This window comes from Aspergillus costaricaensis (assembly GCF_003184835.1).
Source record: "Aspergillus costaricaensis CBS 115574 unplaced genomic scaffold BO79scaffold_61, whole genome shotgun sequence".
In the NCBI taxonomy this organism is placed as follows: domain Eukaryota; kingdom Fungi; phylum Ascomycota; class Eurotiomycetes; order Eurotiales; family Aspergillaceae; genus Aspergillus; species Aspergillus costaricensis.
Window position 1 is genome coordinate 48,167 of NW_020291861.1, and position 27,971 is coordinate 76,137.

The window sequence follows — 27,971 nt, forward strand, 5'->3', positions numbered from 1 at the left end:
ATAATAATATATATTATAATTCTATGTATATTTCTGATATTTAAATAGCTTCTAGGTTTCTCTGAAATTTAACTAGATAAGTAATTTTATTACAGCTGTTATAATATAGATTATATAACTTGTATTGAAAATTATGTAAACTTTAATATTATAGAATTATATATAAAGAATTTTATTTATTTTAGTTCCTTTACATAATTATTACAGTAACTCATTGGGGCTGAGAGCCTGAGACTCATAATTTTATACTAAATATTATAGATAATAATATTCTGCTAACTGAGAATAGCTTATTCTAATAAAATAATACATTATCGAGCAGTATTTGGAGATATATAGCCAGATTATAGAGTATAAAATCTATTTGTTATGTTTATTTTGCTTTATTTACTTATTTTTATTACTTGTATATTATTTCTTATATATCTTTCTTTCTCTTCTTATGTTTAATATTCTATTTTATATATGCTAATCTAGATAGATTTGATTGGACCTTATGCTAAGTTTACTGATAAAAAGTTCTAGTCTTTTTACTATCTGAAGTATACTAGATTAAATTCTGATAGTAGCCAAGGCAGACGGGAATAATCACATAGAAAACCTTAAATCAGTCTAAGGTTTATATGAATCATATATGTCCTGAGCTGATAAGCTCATAATACTCGTCTTTTACCAGATAGCTGAGTAGTTTGAATCTAAAGTATTCAGAATTGGTTCCTGACAGCTGCCCCACATCTAACAGTAAGGTACCCGACCCTCACAGTCTCCCCGCGAGAAGCATCACACCAAGTTGGACCAAAGGGAGCTATGCCACGAATACCCAGTAGAACAATTCTGGATGCACATCGACAGGATCATCTTCTTCCATTGCTTCTACAGGAATGTCGCTCCCTTGATCTGGCCAAAAGTGAATTGGGCTGGATGAGGAATCGGGCTGTTTCTAAAGCCCAGTCAAACCCTTTAAGAATTGAGACCACCAAACCCAAACTTCACCAGGGATGGCGAAGTACTCTGAGATCAATGTGCCGGGCACGGTCTCGAGGCCAACCTCTCCAGTACATACTTGGTGACCAGCCCTTTGGGGACTTGGACATCCTGTGTAGGAAAGAAGTCCTGATACCTAGGTACTTTGTACATGATCGACCATTCCTGTATAGAATGTGCTAAGTGGATAATTATCTTTCTAGGCCCGAAACTGAGACATTCACCTTTCACGCTGCCAACCTGATTTCGCGCAATGTCGTCAATGCCAGTCAATCTCTGCTCAACCCTCATGCTATATCTGTACGTGTGATTGACCTGTGCACGGGAACAGGATGCATATCCCTCCTTTTGCATGCTCTTGTCGCGCCACATGTACAGCGCTTGTCCATCGTCGGGATTGATATTAGTACTACAGCAATTGAATTGGCAAGAAGGAATTTAATATACAATATCCGACAAGGAAAATTGTTGGATCGAGCGATGGCGGATATTACTTTCAGAAAAGGCAATGTCCTCTGCGGTGCCCCTGTTGATGCATCGAATGTGGAGCAAGCTCTGGGCGATACACCCGAATCAACGCTGCGTACAGCGTGCCATCTCGATGTGATCATATCAAACCCACCGTATATATCTGAGAAATCATATGGAAATGGGACCACTGCACGAAGTGTTCGGATGTACGAGCCGAGGATTGCGTTGGTCCCTCCAGTGTTCGGTGACGGTCTGAAAATACCGCTGCACCGGCAGGAGGATATCTTTTACTACCATATTTTGTCACTTTCCTTCAAGATGAAGGTAAGACTTGTAATGCTCGAATGTGGTGACCATTCACAGGGTGAGCGTGTGGCGGCTTTGTGCCGTGACTTGGCAGCACAATATCTACAAGTGGATGATTTGAGCATCAGTATTTGGCCAGCTAATGATGGGACTTTGAACAAGAGCACTCATGAGGTTTCTGAGCCATGTATGGTTATAGTACAGAGACTTGGATTGGGGAATACTACGACCTGTGGTCAACCTCACCTCTGATTCGAAGTGAAAGCACATTGGCTCAGCATGACACAAAGTGGGGACCAAAGTGCAGTCATGTCAATTGGATGACCGAGGACTCACTTGTATACTCTTCTATCGACAAGAAGGGAACAAGCACTGCGCAGTAAGTGGCTAATGGGGATTCAGAGCAAATATCCTATCATGATGTAGGGCAGCCTGAGTGCGATCCTTTGATACAATAAGGGGTTATTATACCATCCGTTGATGGAGGATTAAACCGGTTATCCATGTTGACCGCTGCCATTATTCGTATGGATGCCCCAGGTGGTGACATTGGGCAGGTCAGAAAGGAATTGTTGGATATGAACACAATAATTACATGGGAGCTGTATACATTGTGTTATAGTATACCGTGTTAAATCTATTAGGCCTCATGTTGAGACTCCCGCAGCCTATTGATATCATTTACTACACGAACGGGGAAAGTCACAGACCTGCGCCTCCCCCGGGCGTAAAAGATGATGTTGATTTGTCTCTACTCTTACCACAGGGACCAGTAAGTCTCATAAACAACGGTATCGCCAAAATATAGTCTGTTTTAATCATCGAATTCGCGATCCATACTCATAATCATAATATATATTCGGATCCTTCCGAGACCGTACAATATGTTTCACAATATGATAAAGTGTCCCACCAGGAACACAGAAAATAAGCGTCTGAAATCAAAAGCCATGGGTATCGCGAGTTAAAAGCATACCGAGTAGGCAAGGCCACTAGCGCATGTACAGAAGGGCAAGCCAGCATACAAAGAGGAGATGTTCAGTAAGTCACCTCCAAGTGAATGTGCATCAAGGAAGGTTAGAAAGTCAGCATGTACCCAATCACAGCAGCAGCAAAAGCTATAAGTTTTGTAGCACCCATCAACCCTGCTGTAGCATGGCCTCCACTCGTTGCGGATGGAATGCTAGTGAAAGTTGCACCAGTCGGGCCACCAATCCTTGCACCAGAGCCATCAACTGCCACCGTCGTGACAGGATTAGCGACTTTAGTAGCACCGGGCACAGAGTCTTCCCCTGTTCCAATTTCCAAGATGTCGTTTCCCGTCGCATCAAAGTTAGTGTTGGCGAGGGAAATCTCATTGTTCGCTAGGTCGTAGACAACGTACGCACTGCGTAAAAAGGTGTCCCCCAAGACAGCGGTACTATCACCAGCGGGGACAATTCCGAAGACACAAGCGCGTTCTCCGTCCTGAAATAAGAGATCGCCCACGTCGAGAACAAGCTCGTTTACCCCAACAGCAATAGTAGGCGATGAGAAAGTGTAGGTGATATTAGTGTTGTTTTGTGCCAGACTGCAAGGCACATAGCCAACACCAGAAGATTGTTCGTACACAACACTGAAATCATTATAGATGTCTTCGACGATGGAATCTGGAAGATATGTAAGGGAACTACCAGAATCAAGCAAAACGGCAGCCGGAAGGGCATCTGACGAGTAATTGCGACTGCTTGATCCCGAAGTGAAGCCGACTCCAGTAAGAGCGATTATGAATTCGGAATAGATGCCATTAACCTTCTGAATTGGAAGGGTTTGTAGTTCACCGTGATATTTCTTCGTATTTACGCCTCCAAAAAGAATGGAACCCGTATTGGCATCTAGATCGTTCAACCATAGGCTGTAGGCATTGGACTTTATCAGTCCATTTTTCACCATTGCCCTAGGAAGGTTAGGATAGGCGCTATCACCGAAGCGGCCGACTTGGACCTCATTCGAAGTATAGCCGATGCCCAAAACACCCTCTATAGACAGGAGTCAGTTGATGATACACAAAAACGAGCGCCTGTTGGCGCATGAGAATTTTGTAACTGGGAATTCCACGTACCGGAGGAACTTGATGAATACCCGATACCAAATTGGAAATCTTCCAACGTCGAACCACCTATATGGAGAGTATCGGTTGCGTAAACACCAGCCGCACCGGTTCCATCCGCATAGGATATATTGAAGTCAGACGAGACATATGTGTACGTTGTAGACTTGTCAGAATCGTAAGTGCCGGATGTACTGCACGGATCTGTCGACGAGGAGCAAAGCGTAGAATTCGCCGCGTTGCACCAAAGGTCACTGCTCCCAGTGTCCAAAACCAGTCGTAGGCTCTGTTCCGGCGTTCCAAGGGTTATATTACAGAAATAGAGCGTTTCCTTTCATTGACATGTAAGCCAACACGCACTGGTACAAATCCAGGATCCTTCGCATACCTCATTATCCAGGGCCTGAGAAACAGTGGTTGTATCTCGCTTGCGTCTTGCGCGGTCCCTCATTACAGGATCTGACACATCGTTGCGTTTGATATCTAGGGTCACAACAGCGGGCACTTCTCTTCGCTGAAGTATTAAGGCCTCTACTGTCTCGAGTGGAACAAAAGACACAGCAACCAAGAGAGACAGAACTCTCCACATTGTGTCCCCCACCCTTCTATCCTTTCTTCTCCGGGCTCAAAATCGCTCAGGTGCCGCAAAGTTGCGACTTTTATTTTGTGGAATAAAATTCCAGTGTGGGCTCACTAATGGTGCTGGAAATGAGCTGGTACAGGGTGATTATTCCGGCGTTCGTTGGTTAGAGGGATAGGATAGGAGGTTGAAGCGGACTGTGACGATATTATATCGCAATAGAGAAAATCTAGTAATGAGAAAACGGATAGTTTCTGTTTTAGACCTCCACACATGCTTGAGGAGAGGGGGCATATTGCTATTATATTGGAACATAATACGTAGTAGGCAGTAGGCACACTGGGTTTCAGTTGTTGGTCCGGGACTAGTCGGCTGGCTGATTGACTCGGGCCCAGATCTCCATGCCCCACTTATTCTAGGCTGAGCTCTCGGACAGGACAGTATTATTCTGCTGTCGTCATCATCTGTGGGTCCAAGAAGATACTAGTTCCGGATCTCTTCTAGAGAGACGCATAAGCATACAGGGTGATTCAATTAAAATACAATGTAGTATTGTACACGGAGTACAGGATCCCATCATTGTTCGAAGATAGTACTTTGTACAAGCTACATAGCCTAAACTTCTACCAAGTGTCATGCCCAAATAGTGTAAGCTAAGAGACTCCCTATTCTACGCCACAGTTGCTTCTTTATTGTGTTGGGTCTTGGCATACTATTGTTAGAAGTATGGACACGGAAGTTTCAATGGAACTGCCATTTGGGCGAAAACGGCACGCCCGGACGGATTTGGTTTGCAAGCCAATTCCGGCATTGATTCGGCTAGCTCGGGCGGGAAAGGAGAACCTTAACAGTCACAACTCTTCGGTTGCGCAAAATGTTTATGTAATGTTCAGCCGTAAACTGAGTAACTGGGCAGACGGTTTGGAGAACACTGAAGTGTGTGTGGCAGTTGCGGTGTACACCGCCATGATCAGATTACCTTTTCCGCAGCCACAATTGACTGATAAAGGCTGTAACCGATATATCACGTGCGAGTCAATAATAAAGTTAGATGACTACTCATAGAGTTGAATTCTAGCTACCTAGTAGTCCTTTCATTTCTGTAACTGGTATGGCGGCCTCGGAGCACCCGTATATACTGCATGTACTGTTTATGTGGGCAGATCACTAGTGAATGCATGTTTGAAATCTGCATTTAGGTCTACAGTTTCTTAAGATAATAGTCAACTTTTGCACCTAGTGGTTGTTATAAAAGAAGCGTTTTCGAAGCTGAGATCCGTATGAAAAACGTCCTCGTATCATGGCTATGGATTTAACGTTGTTGGTGGGATGGACGCCACATTATACAACCAGTCTGCGCATATTGCTATAGATATTGGCTATGCCGTTCACCCGCAGTACCGAATAATGTCGGATAGCCCACATGTTTACGTATACAACGAAGTAGCAAGGGATATAATTCGTCGTCATTTGAAGTGGAGCATGTGAGATGTACTGTGCGCCCTGAACATGCACGTGGTACGGGGAGTCTCATTAGCCTGTGTGCACTCAATGAGACTTCTGCCTTTGCTGTCTTTTTCGTATTGTAGTGATGTAGCATGCTGGCATAGGCAGCAGCGATGAAACATGTGTTCTGGCCCAGCGCTAACCGAAAAACCGAAATCCTGAAGCCTAAAAGAGCCGCCACCAATCATTGGTTGAACACAGTGTGTCAAGTCATATAAGCCTTACAACATCTGTTTGGCAAACTTCGTCGGTTATTCCTTGGGCAGCTCCTCGCATGTATCAGAATATGATATGAATTAGTAACGCATGGTAATCACATTGCCAACAATCCTGCCAGCACGGCTAGTTCACCAGGAATAATATGTACATCTGGAGAAATGGGGGAGGGCTAGAGATTGGAGAAACAAGTGCGCAAACAGCGAGGACGTAATGAAAAGGCGTGACGGAACGTCGCACCAGAATATACCCTCACAAGCCCATAGCTTCTCTGACTCGTATCATGGTCAGCTCAGCGTTGGCTCGAGCGGCTCGTGCACCTTTCTCTGATATGCCCTCAAGGTAGCCAGTCTTATCCTCCATCAGCGAGAAATATTTTTCTCTTACAGGCTGCAGGTGATTGGATATTTTATGGGCGAGGTTCTCCTTAAGTGCTCGCAGACTGGTTGACTGGAACTCCAGAACTAACTCTTCGCACGACCGTCCCTCGAAGTGGCTAAGAAGCTCCAGAAGATTAGAGACGCCCGGCCTGCGAAGAGGGTCGTAAGTTATTGTTGTTTCAGAGTCAGTAAGCGCCGCTTTAAGCTTTTTGTGGATCTGGCCAGGTGAATCAGTGAGCAGGATTCTCGACCGTTCGTCTACATGAGATTTCGACATCTTCAATGTTGGCTCTTTGAGAGACATGACTCGTTTTGCAGGTGCTAATAGATGAAATTGAAGTTAGTCAATATTCTCTACCGCATGCAATGAAACCATCATATGAAGGACACACATATAAGTGACTCTGGGGCTGGAAACACTGTGCCATAGACGTGATTGAAGCTGTTTGCTATGTTTCTGGAAAACTCAAGGTGCTGTTTCTGGTCCTCTCCGACGGGAACATGTGTAGCTCTGGGTTGCGTTAGTGTGTGATCGAACTAAATGTCGTGATAACGAACCTGTGTACTAGTATGTCCGCCGCTTGGAGAACAGGATACGAGAAAAGGCCGAGTCGCAGCCTTGACCTGGCCTCTGAAGTATCTAGAGTTGTGTCTTCAGGCAATTGGAGTTTGCTCTAATCCGTGTCAATGCTAAGGCTTTAACCTCCTCAGAAGATCCCCAACACTTTCTGTAATATTTTCATTGTCATGTGTGCTTACCTTCCATTGGGTCATTCGTGACAGGTATCCCATGGAGGCTACTGTGCACAGGATCCAGAACAATTCCGCATGCGCTGCTACCTAGTACTGTTTAGCGCAAGACTCTGTTAAAGCCAATTAATCACATACAGAACTTTGGTAGAATATGGTTGAGCGATCGGGGTCAAGGCCAGCAGCTACTAGAGTAGCAAGTGCCTCTTTTCTCCACTGTCTCAGCTGGGCGCTTTCTTGGGGTACTGTCAATGCATGCAGGTCAACTATAGAGAAGTACAAACTCGTCCCATCACTCGCGTCATCTTGTAGCTTTACCCATTCTCTTAGGGCACCCAGGTAATTCCCTAAATGCGGTACACCTGTGGGTTGAATCCCGGAGAAGATCGTTTTAGCAAAACGTGGTGAGCGTGGAGTTTGGCAACTACTCCATCTTCGGAAGCTGAAACTACTCGGCTTCCGACTCACAACCTCCAGTTGGGGCTGAATCGAACTAGGCCGATGAGCTATTGTCAGGATGCGGCTATACCGACATATGTTAACATGCATGGCTGTTCTTTTCATCACATGGAAGCCCGTCCCAAGGAGGTATATGTCGGAGGTTGTTTCGTGCTTTGCACAATTTCAGTCACGTGATTAACTAGACTACTAGTTGGCCCAGCTGTTGAATAAGATTGTCTAGTGGCTACTCAATGAATCTCATAAAGCACGTATAAGCCGCAACAAAAGACATGACACCAATACATCTGCCTTTCCCTAGCAAGAACTCATTATGGAAGGCTTATAGACAAAGCAATTATAAAAAGTGGGACTGTGGGAATTGGCAAATTCGTACGAGATGATGACAACTATGTGATATTATACAGAGTATTGGATGACATGGTGCTTATGCCTTGCGTGCTGTAGTTAAGGGGCCCTTGTATGCAACGAATCGTTCGTTGTCCAGGATATCCGAAATCGAGTCACAAGATGTTGCATCTTGCCGATGACCAAATTGTGAAAGGTAAGGCTGAAGCGACTTCTCGACTTCTGGAAGAGTGCTGTCCATGTTTGCAGCTACGTCTGTGACCACGATATAGTTAGTGACGTGGCGAACAAAATCGAAGACAAAGCAAGGTAAGAATTGCAATATACCAAGGCTTTCATGTTCCCAAACATTTGCTTTCATGCCGACTCCGTAGAAAGCATGCTTGCGCAAGAATGCTAGCCATGTCTGTACAACCTGAGGGTTGCCGTCTTTGATTTGTACCAAGCGTCGGAGCGTAATCCTTTCGAAATTCTCCTGACTCTTTTTATGCACGAAGTTACTTCTAGGAACGGTCCATCGCTCAACAATTCGTGGCAGGGGCACCGGCCCCGAGACAGGGAGGTTCAGATAATAAGCCGCCCGCACAGCAAAATCGGCGAAGAATTCGACGTTCCGTACGCTGTAAGATCTCAACTGAAGATCACAAACTGGCAGGCCAAATTCGGCCTTCCTCCGGAGGGGTCGTAGGTACACAGCTTGAACGCTCCTGGGAAGTCGAGCCTTATCATTAATGCTCTCAAGGCGTTCTCTCCTAATCATGAGTGAGCGCATGTCATCGAGAGCAATTTATTGGAGATATAAATCAAAGTTCAGACCATTGTTTCGTTTGCGTCTCGGTCGATTTCCTGTACGAACACACAAGTCAGCTCTTCGAAGTTGTTCAAGGTGGTCGTGAGAGCGCTAACAGTGCACTGGATTCAGCTGAGCCTGCTGGGTGGAGAGTATCGTTCGTTGACGGTGCATGATGGTTTATCCCAGAGGAAGTGCTGTAACCTCTAAAACCTGCTAGTAACTGAAAGCTGTTGGTATGGTTTCGCTAAAAGGGTAGGATGGGGTGACGAAAGATTACCTGGAACTGCCTGCCAGTGCATTTAAGTAGCCGAGGGTTGAGGGATAATGTCATGGTTGAAATCAATGTCTGGAAGAGTTGAATAAATGGAACACAAAGAACAATGCGCCAAATCCCTAGGTCCGTAGTATTGCAGGGACCTTGTACATACTCACTTGAATACCTACAATCTTTTTTCCATCAGGGCCCCAAGGATAGCGAGCGAAAGGCCACCCTTGATTGGCCACGAAAATTGACCGCCTTGCTTGCTCATCCGATCACATGACTATTTATCGGCATCTGATACTACTACTAGTTGTGGATGATAAATCGTGCTTTCTTGGGAATCAAGAGCACAGTCAAGTTAATCCTAACGCTGTAGATATATTTTATGGCCCCGGTGTACCTTTTTTGACAACCAACTTACCCACCACAACTACTACCGTGAAATTGGAGCGAGAATCATACTTCAAGCAATCATGGCATCCTCTCACAGCTCATCATTTCAGCATGCGAGTGAGGCATGCTCATTCTTGAAGGAACGCCTACCGGATTCATTGAAAGCACCTCGAGTTGCAATAATCTGTGGCTCTGGTTTGGGAGGGCTCGCAAGTACCATTGATCGCTTGCCTCAAGTCGATTTCGATTATGCTTCCATACCCCACTTTCCCCGTTCAACAGGTAGCCGTGTCCTCATAATTCGAAAGCCGTGACGCTTTACGCTCATTTATCAAGTTGCTGGCCATGCAGGAAAACTAGTCTTTGGACTACTCAGTGAAAATATACCTACAGTGTTGATGGTTGGCCGTGCTCAGTGAGGCTCCTCCATCAAAAGGGGTTATTTACTTAGCTTGCTAATAAAACTTTCCAAAAGTTATTACGAAGGGCATTCCATTGACCAAGTGACATTTCCTATACGTGTCTTCAAACTCTTGGGGGTTGACACAATAATCCGTCAGTTATATGCTATTTCTTCGTCGAAGCCCAAGTGATGTCCTACTGATAGTTTACTGGTTTTTAGTAACCAACGCCGCCGGGGGACTGAATCCTGAATATATGGTAGGAGATATTGTTCTGCTGAATGATGTAAGTCTATCACTACTTGACAGCGTCCAAGCACAGGCTTAACACATTCAATTCTAGCACATATTCTTGGCTGGCCTGGCGGGGGTTCATCCACTACGCGGTCCGAACTCGGAGGAGTTTGGCCCCCGGTTTCCACCTCTATCAGATGCGTACGACCTTCAATTGCGTTGTAACGTCCACAAAGCATGGGCCAAGATTGTAAATGTAGAAAGCAAAAGAAGACTGCATGAGGGAGTGTATGCCTTCGTCGGGGGTCCTAGGTAAGCTTTGTCCATCTTGATGAGCTAATGACCAGAATTCTGAAGAATTCAGTTATGAGACCCGAGCAGAATGCCGTATGCTTCGCCAGCTAGGCGCCGATCTTGTCGGGATGTCGACCGTACCGGAGATTGTTGTTGCCAGGCATTGCGGGATTAGAGTCCTAGCTTTGAGCCTGGTAACGAATAACGCGGTTCTCTCACCAGTGCCTCGCGGAGACGACCACCGTCTTGATGGGAAAGATGTAGCAGAGCTCGGTGAGATTTTGCAAGAAGGAAAAGCGGACCATCAGGAAGTCCTTGAGGCAGGCCGCTCCGCCGCCACGGACATGCAGGTATGCACCGCATGACCCCCTCCAGTTTTCGCGTACTGATAGTAACTATCAATTCAAGAAGCTTGTTATACAAACCATCGCGGATGTCTTTCAGTCAGGCTCGTATGGAGGTACGATCGATGGTCAGTGAGTCAGCGCGGATGGGGAGGACTATTTGAGCACTGGGGCACAACTAGACGCTCCGGCAATGTCAGAGACTTCAAATTAGGTTTCTTTTGTCCAGAGACTGGTCATTATGACTGTCTGAACAGAAGCCAATTCATTCACTTGCTCCTCGTGTTCCGCTTCGCTCGCAAATTGTTGTAGTAGGAACGTTTGCCGCTCTGCTTGAGAGACTGGATGTCCTTGTACTTAGCCTCAAATCGCTTGTTTCCTTGCTCCGCTGCCAGTGCTTCCTCAACGAAAGTCTTCTTTCTATCCCTTTTAGCGATGCGGCTACTGAAAAACTCAGTCGGACCTTCGATGACGGTTCCTACTTGAGAATACTGAGGAGGGCGTGCTTTGCCGCCCTCCTTCTTGTAATGCCTCTTCGGATCTAATACTGAGCGCATTCGAAGCAACTGCAGGTCTCTCTTGAGTTCTGTGGTCAACTCCGTCTTTGGAAGGTCGAACCAAGCGCTGCCAGCTGTGGGTTTGTCCTGAAAAGAAGACAAGTTAGCTATCGTCACCCATATAGGCAAAATAGCAGGATAGTAATGATGGGGATGATGCTCAGAGTAACTATGAAACAAAAATGTGTACTCTCATAGGCACAGCGCATCCCAGTACGGGATGTTTAGCTGCATCAAGCGCTTACGCGATGGGATTAATTTTCCTCATAGCATCTGTGACAAACGACACAACAAAGGTGTTCAAGGGGAAGTAACGCGTCTCACCTTGGATCTTGGCTTTGATGTAGATCCAGTCGGTCGCATCTCGAGTGGCGATCTGACGCTGGGGCTATTCATTGCTCCGATGGCATCTTCCACAACTGCAACATCATCTTGTTGACGGACATATGGCCTTAGGGAGCCTCCTGGTGCCAACTTAGGGATACTAAGCAACAACAAATTAGCTTTCGAAGGCGTACAAATTTTGACGGGTACACATACTGAACTGAGGTTGCTTCCAAACCCACATTGGTCAAGCTATCGGCATTGGAAGCATTGACCCTAGCATCACTGGGCCTCAAGCGATCCTCAGCCTCGCAAAGCAACTGTTCAATATCTTCATCATTTAACCTGACCTCATCCTGTGGTGGGACACTGGTAAGTTCAATGCATGTTGCACCTGTCATGTCCTATAATAGAGGATTCAGGTAACTCGGGTGTGCACAAGTTAAGGTAAAAGGAAGACCAGAAAGTGGAAGCCCACAAGGTAGGTATTTATAGCGTAAATTCAGGGCTACTTTCCTGTGGAAGAAGTTCAATGGCAAGCTCGATGGAAAATTTGTGCTGTGGGGCGGAACCTCACCTTAACTAACCCCTTGGCAACTAGTACCTATGTGGAGATATGCCTGCAATACCGGGTTATTATTATTCCTGCCCTATAGTCTCGTTTTGGAACTGCTTTGGTATCAGTAGTAATTGTCTTGCTGACCGCTAATGTAACAAACCAACTGGCTCTGCATGCACAAGAAGGGCCGATAATATTCTTCAAACTGTGCGTGTATATACATACAATTTGTCACATCTATTCTGTAACTTGCCACTTTCCGGCGGTCGAGTGAAATTCTTCCGAGCTGCTACAGCCATCTAACAGTCCACTTCAAGGTGTCGGAAATCAAATGTAGTACTTATCCATCATGTTACTACATAGTGATGATTGCATGTCAATGGTTGGTTGAGTATGGATGCTAGTGTATAGCCCATATTGCAAGGTCCTGACTATTTAGAGCTAGTGTCGCTCGGTCCAGTTGCTTTGTATAACATTTGAGTGCAGAGCACCAATGTGGCATACGAGCGTCATGATCTCATAAAGTCATGCCATTTTCTAGTGACTGTACAGTTAGGTTATTTGTACACTGTCCGGATATTGTAAGCGATCAGCCCGATGTATAAGTATCAAATTGTGTTTCTCAAAAATCAATGCATTGACTTAAGTGTCGTAATGCTGGCTGGAACTTAAGAGCCAGATTGTGAAATTTGACACATAATCCAAAACTATCCAAGCTCACTGGAAAAGAAAGGAACGAAATCATGGATCTCCTATATCTAGCACCGATCTTACGGGGTACTACTATGTTCAGAGTAGAAAGTGTGGGTTGTCATCGACCTCCGCAGGGTCTGAATGCCAAGAGGCTTCTGCTAGCGTCACTCGGGCTGCGCTACGCTTGGCGCCGCGTCTTTGCCATGGTTGCACGCTACCTACATACAAAGGCATCGAAGCACAATCATCTGTTTGGCGCTTTCTATCTCCATTATCGATCTGCTACTTCATAAAGCTCACTAGGTCACTTTACTTTAAGACTTCGACCCCTTAACCCTCTTGGTAAACCAGCTGGCTTGCTTCTGTCTAGTCTGTCGCGTCCCAACACCCCGCTATCGCGCCTGTTGAGATCGCCTTTTCATCATTTGCCAGACGAGTCTGTGACAGTACTGTTGCGCACGTCTTATATCTAATCACAAGTGGCTGGGCTAGTCATTTAATCATGGAGCAAACTGCACAAACCCCTGGAACACAGCAGGGCAGGCAGCAGCCTGTGTACGACACCCGAAATGGTGGGCATTATGGTAAATATTCCTCAAAATCCCCTACGCGTGTTCATGTCTACATACACATATACACGTGAAAATTCACGCTCAAGGCTGATGGCATGTCCTTAGGTGCTAGCGCAGCGGTATGGTCGCCTTCAGAAGCTTACGAGTACGCCTACGTTCTTAAGGCTAACATGCTATATACGTCTAGCTTTCTGCGCAAGGCTATGCGCCTGTTGCCGAGCTCTATACCGGGACATGGGCGAATGTGAGTTTTTTACATTGGTAGAGAATATAGCATGACTGACATTCCGCCAGGTCAACCAAGGCTTGCAAGGAACCGCCCGTGATATACTTACAACATACTGGCAGCACATCATCAACCATCTAGAATCGGACAACCATGATTATAAGATACACCAGCTACCACTTGCTCGTATCAAAAAGGTCATGAAGGCTGACCCAGAGGTTAAAATGATATCAGCGGAGGCACCAATACTTTTTGCCAAAGGCTGTGATATCTTTATCACCGAACTGACCATGCGTGCATGGATTCATGCCGAGGACAACAAGCGCCGTACATTACAGAGGTCTGATATTGCAGCAGCACTATCAAAGTCTGATATGTTCGATTTCCTCATTGACATAGTACCTCGCGAGGAGGCCACGTCCCATGCGAAGAGGTCTAGCCAGACAGCTGGAGCTTCTGCAGGCGTTCCTGGCCCCGCAGGAGCCACCGGCCAACTGCCACCATCTCAACACGGTGTTCCCCATCACATGCCTCCGCCGGACTATAGTACCCTGGGTCAGCATGGGCTCCAAGATCAAGAGTATCGGCCGCCGACGATGTATGCTGGAGCTGTGCAGTCTGACCCCACAGCTGCCTATGGTCAGCATCAGCCTCAAATGTTTGAAGGAATGTATGCAGCATATCCGCATCTGCCACCTCAACAGGTATGTTAATATTATCACGAGAACAACACCTCCTTTCTCATCTCTTTCCTTTTCCGATTGTTTTAGCTGTTATCTACATTGGCTTAACCTTGACTAATGCACTGGACACCAATAAGTGAGTGATGATGGCACTCAAAAGTAGGCACAGCCTGAGCGGCACACGAGAATTATAAGTACAACGGCACCATGCCATCGTATCCACTACCCGGTCAAGGAAGTGACCAGCTATGTACTGTGTAGCAACAGCTATGCGTTGCAAATGTTACGGAGTTATCGTGAAGCAGATCTCATACCCACATATCTTTCAACACGTTCTTCCTCAATAAAATTGGTGCACTTGCTCGATGGTACATAGAAATGAAGTAGCCCAAGTAGTCAGCACAATTCATGACTTCTTGCCAAATCTCGAGGAGAGAGTGGAGAATTTATCTGCCTTTACAGGACTTTGAACGGTACGTATGATCCTTCTTGTTGGTTAGTAATAGTATCCTGGCTATGGTGGTTGGTAACGCACTTCTCTAACAGGACGGGACCATGAATAGCGTCCACACGACCGTACTTCTTGTTCCGCGTAGATATATCATAGAACTCGTCAGTGTTATCTGCTTGCATCAGTTGCACAGTCTGTTGCAGCTCGTCAAGGTTTTCTCGGAGTATGGGAACACCAAGACCATCAACAAATTGGGATAGGTATTCGACATCTTTTGCAAGAGCCATTACACCGTTTGGGTTGATCCTTTTCACCTCCGGAGAGAGAGGGAGTGCCTGACGGAGTTTAGCAGATATACAGTAGATTTATCGCTTGGCGCTACTTACAAGAATCATATTCGCGGCATGACTGAGAGCGTCGAAGTAGATAAGTTCTTTGATTTCTGTCGGTAAGCCGAGGAGCGTCGAGTTCATGATGTTTGACAAGAAGCGTGTTAGTGTTTGCATGTAGTTGCTAGGCTCTGCGGGTGGGACAGATGCCATCCAATCGTACTCAGCCGTTTCTATGAGGTCATCAATCTTGGAATTGACTACTTCAAAGATACGTTTCTCTGCCGCTTTCTTATTGCTTCTGAACTTTTCGGTGGCGTTCAAAGTGACCACGTCACCGGAGACATTCTGTGATCGAGCAGCAGCGAGTAACAGCTCAAGTTCGCGACAGGCAAGCTCAAAATGCTCTAGGTTTATCAGAATCTGCACAATCTGCCCCAGATATTGTGAGGAAAGACGTTCGACAAGGGTGTCGCAAACTTTGTCTGATAGGAGTTCATCCAGTGCCTAGAATGGTAAGAAATGTGAAGGTATATGTGATATAGCATACTTACATCCCTTAGGGTTTCGTCAATGAGACTGGGGTGAGAGAAATCGTCATTGGCAAAAAAGTAGAACTGGTTCAGAAAGTTGCGGATGTCGATGCAGCATAAGGGATACATTTGGGAAAATGGTAAGACACACGGAAACCTGCGCTATCGTTAGTAAAGATTGATTTAAGTGTCTTAAGTTGACAGTAGGAACGTACACTTGCTCCTCCCTTGGCTTGTCAGGGCTGTACCAACTGACATTCAGTACCTTGTCAAATTCCTCGATTGTCTGGATAGGCATAGGCATATAATCATCGGTCGATACTATCTTCACGGGGTTTAATATAGAGAAACCGAACCGATTTGTAAGGAAACATACCTCTCGGAAATCGTCACTAAATCTTTTCTTGAGAAGGTCGGCATATTTCCTAAAAAGAATCAAAAGAAAGTCATCGAACACCCCGACGTGAAAGTCCCATGTCTATTTTCATATTAGTTAGTATGTCTCGCCAACATTCAGACTCAGAGGTCAACAGACATTCATTGTTTGCATGAACAATGCGATGAGATTTTTTATTTTCAGTAGGCTCTCAGCATTGTCAACCTCATGGAGAGCCCCCGATATTAGGATCACAGCTGTTTGGCACATAGAATCCCATAATTCATCGACCTTCACCAATTCGTTCAGCCCAACAAATCTACCCGTTCATTCAAAGAACAAACTCACATCAACAGAAGACCTCAGGTCCGGAACCCTCTTCATTGTAGAACGCTCGACAATGGCAAATCCTGCCATTTCTTCGAGAAGATTGTGCAGACTAGCCCCATCTTCATCAATAAGAGTAATGGAGGCTGGTAGCAAAAGTTCCTTCTGCCGACGCCGAGTATTAGCGTACTCAACTCGAAATCTATCCATATGCCCTAATGATCGATGAATGTGGAGGCATTCAAATAAAGGCGTAAAGTCCACTTGAAGTTCCTCGTTTTGCAAAAGATCGTACTCTTCGCTCTCGTCGGATACCAGCTCAATTGCCGAATTGAGCTTGAATTGACCAAGATATGGAGATATCTCTGTCCGCTCCTTATGCCTGGTCTTTCGCAAGTCTGTATGATATAAAGCGATCTCCCCGAGGTACTGCGACATTTCTCGGATTCTGTATAGCCAAGTATTGAGGTCAGACATGACAGCTTCAGCTATTGCTTTTTGTGTTGTTGGGACTGAGCGCTGAATCATGTCCGCGATTTTATACTGCGTCACCCCTTTAAGATGGACATTTTGCAATTCTTCTAAAGCGCGCAGTGCGGCATAATGATTCTTCTTAGCGAGTAGATCATGAACTTGATTCGCGAGACGCAACACCTCGAGACAGTCCTGTATAGCTCTAGAAGTCTCATCGATATTCTGCCGGTGACTCCGTGACTCTACCAGAGCTCTCTTTTGTTCAGCCAGCTTTTCGGTGCTTGCTTGTATCGATTGGTTAAGGTCCAATATTTCAGCAGTCAGGCTGACTGTACCTTCCCTGATGCGCAAAAGTTGATTCACTGATGTTACGAATTCCTGGTGATTGGTATTGCATATTGTCTCTATCTCAGCCTCCTTGTCACTAGCAAATCTAGACAAAGTCTGTGATAGTTGTGATGTTCGGTTGCCGACGCTGTACTCTTTGATGGAAGGAATCAATTGGTCGAGGTAGTCCGCGTCTGAGGGAGATATGATAAGCTATGAAGGTCATGAGTATTAGTTAGTAGCCCGTCGCACAAACCCTTTTCCCATGCGTACCTGATTGAGGAGGTATGAAGACTCATTGCGAGATGGTGCCACTGATGGCATTGTGACGAGTTTGTATCTGGGAGTCGGCTGCGGTAGATAACAGAATCCAATCGACTGGCGTGACAACTTGCTCACTGTCAAAGACAAAACGCGCGTCAAATTCTCGAAAAAGGGGGCAGTAAAGACTTCAAAGGAACTGCAAGAAGCGAGTCAATTATTCGCGGACACAGAAGAGTCACTCGGTTTGCGCGGGTAAGGTTACACAGTATGCTGAAACCCCCATGATTTGTGATAAGTTGTACTCTTAATATTACGTTTCCCTGCCAGCTTTCCGATTCCTCAGCCGTTGCGGGGATTCCACGAGATGGGGCCGCGGGCATACATTGCTCTAGCCCGTTTTGGAAACAGCCAAACTTAGTTATGTCCAGTATCCAATGAAAGCGTGAAGCTCGCCGCTCAAGACTCAGTTTACTACTACAAGGTACTCTGACTGAACTATGAACTATGATCTCTAAACAATATCAAATTTAGGCATCTGAGTTGTCTAGTGACCAAAGTCATACCTGCTAAGAACAGCTAGGGTTTCCTGTCTCCATTTTCAGTCCTCCAAGGATCATTTTGTCCGCTTCTTCATATACCTGGTTTGTTTAACCCCTAAGACTTCCCACCGAGTAGACTTCAAGAGTTTCAAATTTTCTCTCCTATAAAGACTTCGAAGTAGTCTGTATGTTCAGCTGGCATAGACCTGAAGGCGGCTATCGTTTCTTACTTACTCTGCTCTGTGTTTACCTTTTACCTTCCAAGAAAAGTATCACTTATAGTAGCATTTTTTTTTTCTTGAGCTGAAAAGAGGCTTGGAGTCATTTGCAAAGCCAGGATACTGAGTCCTTCCAAGCCCATTAAAAAAAAGCTATCAAGAGGTGGATGAACCGTGAGGGAAGATTGCTGATGTGTTCGGGTTCCTCTCAAGTATGAACATCAAGTAGCAATTTAATACCAGCCTTCTCTGGTTCATTATTAACCCTTGAAGCGTCTTACCATGGGCCACTTGCGCAACCGAGGGGATCAAGTGAGGGGTTTCTCCCATGTTCTTTCTTTGGGCATTGGTATCGGGGCAGTTTATATGAGTCTGGGATTCAACCTCTTACTGTACACAGTGCTTTAACAACCCTTTAGCTCGAATGGAGTGACACTACAAGTTCTCTGCATCTTGACTATCTCCCGAGTACCTACCAGCATTTCACATGTTTTGTGATTTCTACAACAGATAAGATATACAAGGGGCAATTTCCCTGTGTTATTAACCCAGTGTAAATTGGTGAACTGTTCAGTCTCCACCCTTGGCGCCTAGATTGGGGATGGTGCTCGTGGTTCCAGTCCCGTCGCAGTATGTGTAAAAACAGGCTCTAGAAGCGGTATGCTATTGGGGTTTATCTCTCTCTGTGGGACGTGCTATTCCACATCTTCCCCTTGAGACGTGTTCTGTTGGTCTTATCCCACTCTCCTTCTGCTTCCGATATTCGACGTGACAGAGGGTTTATCTCTTGTTCGATTGCTTTTTCGGGCAGACTTCTAGGCGGCCGAGGCCTCTACTTCAATATCACGTTTTCCTGGGTTTGTTTGCTGTAAGGTGCTTTTTATCCACATCTGACTGTGTGAGTCTGGGCTCGCTCTCCAAGACAGACCACCCCCGATAAGACAGAAATATCCTATATTCAACTGGATTCTATCAACATACTCACAGCATGAGGCCAAACGATACGTCCCACAGCTTGAGCAGTCCTGTTTCTACAAATGACATAGGCTCTGCCAATGGGTCCCCTGACACCAAGCTTACAGCATATTCGCCTGAGGATATGCGATCTACCTGCCTTCGCTCTGACTCCAATGTTGGTGATCCATTGGGCGACATTGGCAAACGAAAGTTATACCTGACGTAAGTGTACGATGTCTATCTTGGTTTCAGACCCATCAGTGACAAGACCAGATCATCCTCTGACCCCTTTCTGGTGTCGACGAACACTTCTACCCGTGTTCAACTTTCACCAACAGCAGCAAGCTTCACACCAATTGGCGCGGTAGACAACGTTCTATCTAGGAGCAAGGCACCTTCACTATCTCGAGGCTTTTCCGGCGTTGGCTATCTAACAGCAAGCTCGGATATTGATCCATGCGAAGCTAGGAATGGCCCCCTCCAGGCCTCGGACAGATACCCACTGAATTATGGAGTCATAGGCAATAGTCAGGCTGATACGAGGAACCGTCCGAATATCATGGACTACCAGACATTCGGCAGCGAGAGCCATAGCCGAGCCCTGGTTATTGAAAATGTGCCGAAAAATCTTACCTATATGTCATTGGCTGGATTTTTCAATGTAAGTGGCCAATTTCAGGAGGAAGAACAAACATTTATATCCTGCCCTGATCAAGATCGGTGAATAGAAAGTTACATTACTGATTGTATGTTGGACAGCGTCGTGAATTTAGCTCCCTCAGAGGCCCCGTGCTTTCAGAACTCAATTCCATGGGCAAGGTCTATGTCGCATTCACGGACAGTCGGGAAGCGACCAAGGCAATAGAAAAGGTCAAAGTCCTGAGGCCTGAATGGCACATCTCTATGATTGCCCCTAAAGAATATGTCAAACATGTTGAGCCTTCTCTTCTGCCACAGACTTCTAACTACGAGGGTCAGCTGCTTGTCACCGTCTATTATGACGGCAGAAACCCCAACCTCAACCAGCACACTGTTGCTCGCTCACTTGAAACCCTCTCTATGACATTCGGTGACATAAGGTCTTTCACATCCTTGCCAACTGAGCAAGAAAATATTGGCGAATTTCATATTGAGTACTTCAACACGCGTGATGCTGAGAACGTTTTGACCACCCTCAATGGGACGTCGGTTGATGTACGCAGACAACCCATTTTCTCTGCTTCCAAGTGGCTAATAAAAGTCGTTAAAGGATTGCATCCTAGACATCTCTCTTTTCAGGCCAGATATAGAAGAAAGAAAGTGCGAGCTGCCATTTACGGCCGAAACATCTTCAAGAGAGGAGTTCCCTCCAGCCGAGGAGGCTTCTTTCACAAAGTCCACATCGTGGACCTCAGTTAGACCAGGCCGTGCTTCCTTCATGGAATTAAGCCCTACCGGTCGTTCCACGGTGCCCCCAGGTGAACATGCTAGTCTCATAGACTGGATGTCTAAGGCTGGTGAAAGGATCTTCCCCTCTCCTCGCCGCGAACTTAGCCGCTATCCTGATTTACGCATGGGCAGCCAAAATGCAGTCGATATAGAGAGAATACGTCTCGGCTTGGATGTCAGAACGACGGTATTATCACCGGCTCATGCTCCCTAGTTTGCTAACTGACATGCGCCTTCATTCACAGATTATGCTCCGCAACATCCCTAATAAAATCGACCAGGTGAGCAAAACTCCATTGGAAGGATACTGTTGTCAATATGCAGACTTGGAAATTCTAATAAGAGAAGGCTATGCTCAAAGCTATTGTGGATGAGACAAGCCATGGAAAATATGACTTTATGTACTTACGGATAGGTGAGTTGATATCCCAGCTCAAACAGGTCGAATTGAACCGACTAACCCCCATGCCATCCCTGCAGATTTCGCAAATAACTGCAAGTATGACTGCCAATATATGGAACGCCGCCATTTTCAGTATCTGACATTGTCTCTGCCAGCGTCGGGTACGCCTTTATAAATTTCGAAGATGTGAGTTTATCTCACCGACCCCGGCAGCCACTACTGACAGATCCTTAGCCGATTGATATCATTGATGTTAGTATCGTCCTGGTTCTCTTCATCAAAACCACTAATTTCATGTAGTTTATCAACGCAAGAGCGGGAAGAACCTGGTATGCCGAGCCTGAAGGAAATACCACATGTCCATTGTTTTAACGCATGTACAGGAATTGTTTCAACAGTGACAAGGTGGCTGAAGTGTCTTACGCAAGTTCGTACTCGCTTATCCCTAGCAGACTATGGATTATCTAAAACCACAGGTCAGCTATACAAGGAAAAGATTGCTTGGTGCAAAAGTTCCGTAATAGTTCCGTCATGCTGGAACATCCATCATTTCGACCAAAGGTCCATATCATCCCTGCCATCCAGTCGACGTAAATTTAGAGATGAAGCTTATTCTCGCAGATTTTCCAGACCGGCACAGGCCCTCTTGCTGGGACCGAGGATCGCTTTCCTGGACCAGACAACCCTTCCAAAATGCGTCGCAGCATTGAAAATGCGGAACATGTTGGTAAGAGCACATATCTGCGGGCCTTGGAAGAACTACACTCATCAGCATCTCTAGGACTATTTGCTCCGCGCGTCGGTCAGCAGTACCGTGACGAGCAGCGCCGTCGCCGTTCTCAATTCGATCGTGGAACCACTGCAGCCGAGCGCGAAGTAGTATATGTCCGAACATTCGCACCAAGACGTCCCTACGGTGTCGGTAATGGTCTCAGGAGTGGCCCCTGTACTTATCCTGGTATGAAGATGTGGCATGAATCAGTGCACGAAAGCGGACCCTAAGCCCTTCAACTCACCATACTCAAGGGCTGCTTCTGGACAGCTGGACTCTCATCTAATGTAGGGAAATAACCAAGGAAAATTGCCTACATAGCCGTGCCTACGCTTGCGACCCTGGAAAGCGTACTGGTAAAAGTCAACTCCTACCAATCGCTATCCCACCCTTTCAAGTTAGATCTTCCCCGTTTATGTTTTCAGCTTGTTTGTTCTACTTATGTCGAATACCAGCGCTCGATTGGAGCGACGGCCAGCATTTGACCCATGGGAGAAAACCTTATGGCCCTGGTTGGCTTGGTACGGTGTCTCGAATTGTGTCTAAATGTTGGAACCCTTTCTCTGTGAGATTTCGGTGCCCTGCTCCTACTGTTCATTGATCCTTCAGATGTTTGGTAATCTGTGATTTCAAATACATCCAGAAGAATCAAATCATCTTCGTTGCATGGCCTTCTCGTTTTCCCGATGTGGCGGTGAAAATTGCGTTCTAGGCCTCACACGAGGTCACTGTAATCCAGGGGCGCTATAGGTGAAGCGGGGATAATGGAGTACATTTGAATGCTGCTACATAGACTAGGAGGTCGGTACTCGGGTATTCTCCCCGAAGGAGCTAGACCTGTCGACTCTCGGCAAGGTTTCAAAGACTAAGTAATTTAATCCCTAGCGGCGGCTACTCTCATATATTTCGATATCCATCGTCGTTCAAATTCACCACTCTTAACCCACGGGTCGGGAAGTCTACACAATCAAGTAGGCTCCGAGACCAAAGTCTATTATTACACAATTCAAAGCGCTACATTTACTTGTTACGTTTCCCTCTCCTTGTGCAACAAAAACCCCGTTTGACACAACACAGGACCGCCCAACTCACGTCCAGGCTAATTATTAACTCTTCTCGTTGTTGCGGCAGAGGATGAATATTGATGTGGATAGAATTTATGCGGTGCATTCTATACTTCTTTTGATATTTCATCGAAATAAAAATCAACATCGAGGGACTAAGTGGTGGAAATGGTTGGCGATCCTGAAACGAGTTACCTTGAAGTTCGCCAGATCTCTCGACAGTCGGCAGCCATTTGGCAGTGATGAGTCTCCTGCTGATCAACATAGACATCATTTGGTGACATATCTTATGCCGAAGTGCTATCAGTAAGTTAGGAGAACGATTAACAGACGAATTTTAAATAACCTCGCTTCATGCGACATCGCCGAGGATACTTGCTGATTTAATATCCAGAGCATTCTCCGCAGTTGTTGCCGATGGACAGTTTTCTACTCTGGGGACAGTCTTGATTGCCACCCTTGCCCGTTTGGCAAAAGCCACAGGGATCGATAAGGAGCTGAGATTGTCATCACAAACAGAAAAGGCTTCTACTGGCCCCATCTATGGCATCGATGCGCAACGAAGAGAGGATATGGGAGTCATCCTCTGCCGCCCTGAAGGCTCTTCAACGCCAACGCTGCTATCTGAGACTCAAGTTCCGGAGGTTTCACGTCGAGCCCATGATGAGGTGTCTCTAAAGGCTCCGGAGAGCACAGTAGGCTCAAAAAAGAAAACAATGCGAAAGAAGAAGCGGAAAAAGGATGCCATCGATGATCTATTTGATAGCCTTCTATAGGTGCAAATAGCTGGTCTCGCTGACATGCCTTGAACGGTAGCTAGTAGATATACATCCTAAAGAGCATAACCTATATATGCAGTTTTCCTATCTTTCGGCTTCGGCTCAGTAGAATCCTTCCGTCTGCTTTCATACTATAACAACCCCACTGCTAAATGGTTCGCCAGTTTGGATGATATTAGATGCAAGACCTCGCCAAGCAAGTTAACGGCCAAGTGGTTGAGGATGGCCCACGCCATTGCATAGAGGTACTTGGGAGAGAAGACCGTCCAGATGAAAAGATGCGACCTCAGGATCGTGCATGCAGCCATAACCGACATTAATGTGGCTGCCATGTGGAATGTGAGAACAGCCATGTGACTCTCTCTATCATGCCTAGCCTGATTTATCCGGAGAACCTGAGCAGCTGATACCCACCATATTGGTCCTGCCCAATTACTTATAAATGTTAAGATCCCAACCAAGACGACATTGTAGGTGCCGATGCCATTATATGCATTGGAAAGGTCGACTGTGGCTATTGAATTCGAACCTCCAAATGCGAAGAAGGTCATATACTGCGCGATCAAAGATGTGATAGCTAGCTCGAGGGCAGAAAGATTCATCGTAGCAAGTATATTTGCATGGGCCCTGAGTATTAGAAATATCGGAATGTTCGTAGCTCTTGATTGAGTTACCAAGAAAAGGGTGAGGGCGTCATGGAAGACGGTACTCGGGACCACTGTAATATGTTAGCCGATATCCGAGGCGCGATTGATTTCGACTTGCCTCTCGTCTCACGCAGTTGCGGGGTGTTTCTGATACACATTGACAATGGAACGAGAAACAGAATCCCGACTACGACCAGCCGCGTAAAGAGGACAGTAGACCCTCCATCGAACCCCCTCTCCCAAAGGACAAGCAAAGCTTCAGGGAGAAGTTCAGGGGAATCTGATGCCACATATGACAGCTTCAACAAAAATGCGCTCAATGCCATTGCGACACAATATAGCTGCCAAAGCTTTGACAGACGGTGGGCTAAGAGATGCCTACAAGTGTTGGCATATGTTAAGATAACGAGAAACCAGAGAATTAGCCGATGGGAAGGGAAAAATGTCCGAGCGATGTCTGGTTCAGTAGCATATTTCTGACCAGTTTGGTTCCAGCGCCTCAGAACCCTATGTGATAGCAGCAGCGCCAACGCACCAAAGTTGGAACAACACAACTCATATAGGCGATAGAATCTTGTATTCCTCTCCTGGGAGGGCATGGAGCAACGTGGAGAAATGAATGATCTTACATGTAGGCAAAATACCCATGCAGTAAACATCCAATTCCAAAATTGTTGCTCTTCCTCAACATAGCTACTAGCGAACATCATGCCACCGTAGCTCAGGAGACACAGTGCAAAGAATGCCCCAGCACACCAAGACTTACAGAGCAGAGTATAAATCGTAGGGAGAGGAAGCAGGACAACGAAAGAAGTGATGGCTAAGCCCAGAAGAAGATTTCTGAGATCGTAGTCGCTAGCTGCGCTACTAATTACCTTCTGTGCATGTTTCAAGAACTCAAACAGGGCAGACTCAAGCTCGGAATAAAGATCATTTTTGTCGGCTCCGCCGGAGTTTCGAAGCAAGTTATTGACCCGAAACCATGCACAGAGCGCCAGATCAATGCCGGCTAAAGGCCCGGTATCGCAGGCGATATTCATCGAGTTGATATCGAAACTGTGGTTAGGAAACGTCTCCTTCATCTTTCTCAAGATCTGTCGGGAATTTGAGAGTAACACGTCAATTCTTTGCGATCCTGAACCGGCTATTCATAAGTATGCTTGAACATTTTGCGCGCACTAGCAAGGAAGGTGTGCACATACTCGTTTCCCACAAGTCGAGAAGTTCTGGGATAAATACACCCAGACTATTCAATGGTATCGGTAAGCCTAAGAGCCCTGCCAAAGTTGGAGTTATGTCTGTTTGCTCAACGGTTCGGTAATACTGGAAGTCGCTGTGCGAGTCTGTCGGAGACTGTCTGAGGATATCCAAGGCTTGAAACTTAGGAGAAATGAAGAGCAATGCGGGCGATGTCTCACCCACGGATGAACCGCCATGATTTCCGGCATCGTTCATCCCATGGTCACCACATAAGACAAAAAGTGTGGACTGCAAATGTTGTTGCTGCTCCATGCTGGTATATATATTGGCGACAATGGAGTCCATCTCCTGTTGCTTTGTTGTCATGTAAGGGCTATGTAGTACTTGTTAGCCCTCCCCGAAGCCAAAGGCTGGCTGGTCCCTTACCTCTGAGGACCTGCTTTATGCCCAATGTGATCTAATCCAAGGTAATGCATGATGAATGCTGACCAGTCGTCACGGGAAAGCTCAGTAGAGACGTGACGAGTTACATTATTGTCCACTTCGATGAAGTCCTGCGCGAACTAGCTTAGCTCTCCCATTGGATGCACCAATCCGACCATTGGCATCTACTGACCGACACAAAGAAACTCGTAGTACCGTCTGCTCTTTCGAACATCCCGGGAAAGAGTTTGAGCCAAGTGTCATCACCATACATGACAAGCTGGCCTCCGTTTGCCTTCAACTGTGCCAACCAAGTATCTTGATATGCTAGAGTCGATGAAGTATCGGACTCGGCAATATTCAGGATTACATCCAGAAAAGATGGTTTTGAGCCAGTTGTTATTGCCTTGAGACGAGGCATTGTAACAGTTGGAGAACTAGCATAAGCAGTGAATGGCAGTGCAGCTCCTGATCGAATCAGGCTATAGGAACATAGGTTAGACGGACAGCACCTTGTTTGAGATTTACTATTGCTGACCTTTGGGTAAATAGAAACCCGGAATTATTAGAGTAAACAAAGTCACTGAGTAAATTCAGCTGGAGGCACGAAAAGCCGGGAGCACTTCGAAACATTCATACCTCCTTAGAGCATCGACAACCATGAAAATGACCTTGTCAAAAGCCTTTGGAGTTGCAGTGTAGTTGCCGCCATCTTCGAATTTTGCAAGCCCTGGTATCAATGGCTTATAAGGGAAAAATCCAGACGAAAATACTAAGACTGCTAAGGGGGTTAATACATTGGCGATGATTACCGCCCAACTTCGTGGTAGGATGGCCATTGAGTGTCTATTCTCCTATGAATAGCCTGCGACAACTCGAAACCAGACATCCGAGGCCACCACTTCATGTGAGGTGCGGCATTCGGTTTATGCTATGATTACTAGTAGTAACTGCCGTCGTCCAAGGGGGCAGTCGTCTATATTGATACCATATACCGCCTACTAGATTGGGACTTGTGGGGTTATTATCAGGCATCTAGATAGCACTTCATAGTGGGTATCTCACGAGCATTACTGAAGCCACGCTCCTTTGTTCTAACACTGCATCTGCTGATGCTTTGCAGCTTTGGCAAACAAGTTTTGTATTACGCTCGTGCATGGCAGAGGATGTTTCCTTGAGGTCTTGAGCAGAAGTCTTGAGCATCCGCTTATAGATGAATGGTAGCCATGTACTAATCGGCCTTGACGAAGCTAAGATCCATGTTCATATAAACTTTCTACGGCTGAAATACAGGGGATTAGATGCGTGAAAGCATCCACAGATGCTATCGCTCGACTTCGGTCCGGTTTTCTGCTCCTTTCCTAAAATGCCACAGGGAAGCAAAAACAACCAAGACAGTGGTAGTTATATGGCCATCTCTCCCACAGAACGCCAAACTCCATAATTGAACAAAGGCCCGACTATTTCACCACAAATGAAGCAAAACATGCCACGCGTTTCACCGTCTCTTCGTATTTCCTTTGACCTTTGATGGATGAGGACGGAAAACGATGGACGAGCGGGCTTTCTTATGACGTTTCTGAATTCGTCCCGACTTCCTGGTGTGAGCATGGCCACCCTTAGCAGTTCCTTGATCGATATCCATATCTGTGACAGAGCTAGGTTAGCAGGGGGAGCTGGCATAAAATGATTGGCAGAAACAATAACAAAAACGCAAAAACCCAATTGCACCTAGCTTACCTCCAGTGGAATTCAATACGTTGCTAGCTTTTCTGTCACTGTTGTTGTCTAAGTTGCACATAACACGTCAGCTGTAGTTGGAATATCTCGGGGAACTTTCACATACTTGTGGTTGCATCATCCAGTTCCATGCTTGACTTCTCCTCGTTCGGCCGAGGCTGAGAAGCTAGCTCTTGCAGCTTCGCAGAAAGTCTTTCGGTCCTTGCATCGACAGCTGGCCCAAAGACTGTGGCTCGGAGTTTAGCTCTATTGCGCTTGGTAACACTCGCCCGGACGCTCTTTGCCATGGTGCTCGT

General features: G+C 46.0%; 10 protein-coding genes across 10 annotated transcripts; 4 read left to right on the top strand and 6 right to left on the bottom strand.

Moving 5' to 3' along the window:
• Window positions 1–778: 778 nt before the first annotated feature.
• Window positions 779–2,321, top strand: BO79DRAFT_241351 (N5-glutamine methyltransferase family protein). The gene is made up of 2 exons (XM_025685110.1): window positions 779–1,124; window positions 1,188–2,321. The coding sequence occupies exons 1-2, from the start codon at window positions 808–810 to the stop codon at window positions 2,011–2,013; spliced, it is 1,143 nt and encodes a 380-aa protein (XP_025534016.1). The 5' UTR covers window positions 779–807; the 3' UTR covers window positions 2,014–2,321.
• A 251-nt stretch (window positions 2,322–2,572) lies between these two features.
• BO79DRAFT_291382 (pepsin-like aspartic protease) lies at window positions 2,573–4,713 on the bottom strand. The gene is made up of 3 exons (XM_025688986.1): window positions 4,239–4,713; window positions 3,863–4,181; window positions 2,573–3,779 (listed from the first exon to the last, which is right to left on the bottom strand). The coding sequence occupies exons 1-3, from the start codon at window positions 4,437–4,439 to the stop codon at window positions 2,839–2,841; spliced, it is 1,461 nt and encodes a 486-aa protein (XP_025534017.1). The 5' UTR covers window positions 4,440–4,713; the 3' UTR covers window positions 2,573–2,838.
• A 1,691-nt stretch (window positions 4,714–6,404) lies between these two features.
• Window positions 6,405–7,831, bottom strand: BO79DRAFT_260450 (tryptophan--tRNA ligase MSW1; the record flags this gene model as incomplete). Its single annotated transcript, XM_025686410.1, has 5 exons — window positions 6,405–6,853; window positions 6,925–7,043; window positions 7,091–7,206; window positions 7,292–7,372; window positions 7,421–7,831. The coding sequence occupies 5 exons, from the start codon at window positions 7,829–7,831 to the stop codon at window positions 6,405–6,407; spliced, it is 1,176 nt and encodes a 391-aa protein (XP_025534018.1).
• A 246-nt stretch (window positions 7,832–8,077) lies between these two features.
• Window positions 8,078–9,306, bottom strand: BO79DRAFT_291384 (mitochondrial 37S ribosomal protein uS10m). Its single transcript, XM_025688987.1, has 5 exons — window positions 9,160–9,306; window positions 8,996–9,102; window positions 8,906–8,935; window positions 8,417–8,841; window positions 8,078–8,344 (listed from the first exon to the last, which is right to left on the bottom strand). The coding sequence occupies exons 1-5, from the start codon at window positions 9,211–9,213 to the stop codon at window positions 8,169–8,171; spliced, it is 792 nt and encodes a 263-aa protein (XP_025534019.1). The 5' UTR covers window positions 9,214–9,306; the 3' UTR covers window positions 8,078–8,168.
• A 182-nt stretch (window positions 9,307–9,488) lies between these two features.
• On the top strand, window positions 9,489–10,946 carry BO79DRAFT_291385 (purine-nucleoside phosphorylase; the record flags this gene model as incomplete). The annotated part of the gene is made up of 7 exons (XM_025688988.1): window positions 9,489–9,819; window positions 9,874–9,952; window positions 10,013–10,092; window positions 10,160–10,224; window positions 10,282–10,484; window positions 10,537–10,816; window positions 10,875–10,946. Exons 1-7 carry the CDS (start codon window positions 9,618–9,620, stop codon window positions 10,944–10,946), a joined length of 981 nt encoding a protein of 326 aa, XP_025534020.1. The 5' UTR covers window positions 9,489–9,617.
• Window positions 10,947–11,079: 133 nt separating this feature from the next.
• BO79DRAFT_222756 (Fcf2 domain-containing protein) lies at window positions 11,080–12,092 on the bottom strand (the record flags this gene model as incomplete). Its single annotated transcript, XM_025683569.1, has 3 exons — window positions 11,080–11,454; window positions 11,692–11,851; window positions 11,908–12,092. The coding sequence occupies 3 exons, from the start codon at window positions 12,090–12,092 to the stop codon at window positions 11,080–11,082; spliced, it is 720 nt and encodes a 239-aa protein (XP_025534021.1).
• A 1,089-nt stretch (window positions 12,093–13,181) lies between these two features.
• Window positions 13,182–14,811, top strand: hapE (CCAAT-binding factor complex subunit HapE). Its single transcript, XM_025680274.1, has 5 exons — window positions 13,182–13,527; window positions 13,621–13,634; window positions 13,703–13,759; window positions 13,810–14,445; window positions 14,562–14,811. The coding sequence occupies exons 1-5, from the start codon at window positions 13,446–13,448 to the stop codon at window positions 14,562–14,564; spliced, it is 792 nt and encodes a 263-aa protein (XP_025534022.1). The 5' UTR covers window positions 13,182–13,445; the 3' UTR covers window positions 14,565–14,811.
• A 69-nt stretch (window positions 14,812–14,880) lies between these two features.
• On the bottom strand, window positions 14,881–17,565 carry BO79DRAFT_161565 (Rab GTPase-binding exocyst subunit SEC15; the record flags this gene model as incomplete). Its single annotated transcript, XM_025679026.1, has 8 exons — window positions 14,881–15,210; window positions 15,262–15,711; window positions 15,759–15,894; window positions 15,953–16,062; window positions 16,114–16,215; window positions 16,273–16,404; window positions 16,462–17,454; window positions 17,515–17,565. 8 exons carry the CDS (start codon window positions 17,563–17,565, stop codon window positions 14,881–14,883), a joined length of 2,304 nt encoding a protein of 767 aa, XP_025534023.1.
• Window positions 17,566–19,250: 1,685 nt separating this feature from the next.
• BO79DRAFT_183530 (meiosis protein MEI2) lies at window positions 19,251–23,720 on the top strand (the record flags this gene model as incomplete). Its single annotated transcript, XM_025680275.1, has 15 exons — window positions 19,251–19,441; window positions 19,493–19,880; window positions 19,979–20,413; window positions 20,469–20,834; window positions 20,893–20,928; window positions 20,996–21,062; window positions 21,128–21,146; window positions 21,206–21,236; window positions 21,285–21,302; window positions 21,351–21,379; window positions 21,434–21,477; window positions 21,532–21,611; window positions 21,672–21,777; window positions 21,832–21,957; window positions 23,283–23,720. 15 exons carry the CDS (start codon window positions 19,251–19,253, stop codon window positions 23,660–23,662), a joined length of 2,316 nt encoding a protein of 771 aa, XP_025534024.1. The 3' UTR covers window positions 23,663–23,720.
• On the bottom strand, window positions 23,310–27,962 carry las21 (mannose-ethanolamine phosphotransferase LAS21; the record flags this gene model as incomplete). Its single annotated transcript, XM_025687937.1, has 12 exons — window positions 23,310–24,383; window positions 24,443–24,788; window positions 24,942–25,447; window positions 25,515–25,885; window positions 25,939–26,066; window positions 26,129–26,417; window positions 26,474–26,518; window positions 26,575–26,665; window positions 26,715–26,716; window positions 27,438–27,582; window positions 27,676–27,723; window positions 27,782–27,962. The coding sequence occupies 12 exons, from the start codon at window positions 27,960–27,962 to the stop codon at window positions 23,797–23,799; spliced, it is 2,739 nt and encodes a 912-aa protein (XP_025534025.1). The 3' UTR covers window positions 23,310–23,796.
• Window positions 27,963–27,971: the final 9 nt, after the last annotated feature.

Coding starts and splice junctions, on each gene's coding strand:
- BO79DRAFT_291382 (XM_025688986.1), bottom strand. CDS start 4,439: ATGTGGAGAGTTCTGTCTCTCTTGGTTGCTGTGTCTTTTGTTCCACTC. Junction 4,182..4,238: donor CTCAGGCCCTGGATAATGAG/GTATGCGAAGGA, acceptor TGTCAATGAAAG/GAAACGCTCTATTTCTGTAA. Junction 3,780..3,862: donor GTATTCATCAAGTTCCTCCG/GTACGTGGAATT, acceptor TCCTGTCTATAG/AGGGTGTTTTGGGCATCGGC.
- BO79DRAFT_241351 (XM_025685110.1), top strand. CDS start 808: ATGCCACGAATACCCAGTAGAACAATTCTGGATGCACATCGACAGGAT. Junction 1,125..1,187: donor AAAGAAGTCCTGATACCTAG/GTACTTTGTACA, acceptor TTATCTTTCTAG/GCCCGAAACTGAGACATTCA.
- BO79DRAFT_291384 (XM_025688987.1), bottom strand. CDS start 9,213: ATGACATTATCCCTCAACCCTCGGCTACTTAAATGCACTGGCAGGCAG. Junction 8,936..8,995: donor TCAGCTGAATCCAGTGCACT/GTTAGCGCTCTC, acceptor GTGTTCGTACAG/GAAATCGACCGAGACGCAAA. Junction 8,842..8,905: donor GAGACGCAAACGAAACAATG/GTCTGAACTTTG, acceptor ACTCATGATTAG/GAGAGAACGCCTTGAGAGCA.
- hapE (XM_025680274.1), top strand. CDS start 13,446: ATGGAGCAAACTGCACAAACCCCTGGAACACAGCAGGGCAGGCAGCAG. Junction 13,760..13,809: donor ATACCGGGACATGGGCGAAT/GTGAGTTTTTTA, acceptor ACATTCCGCCAG/GTCAACCAAGGCTTGCAAGG.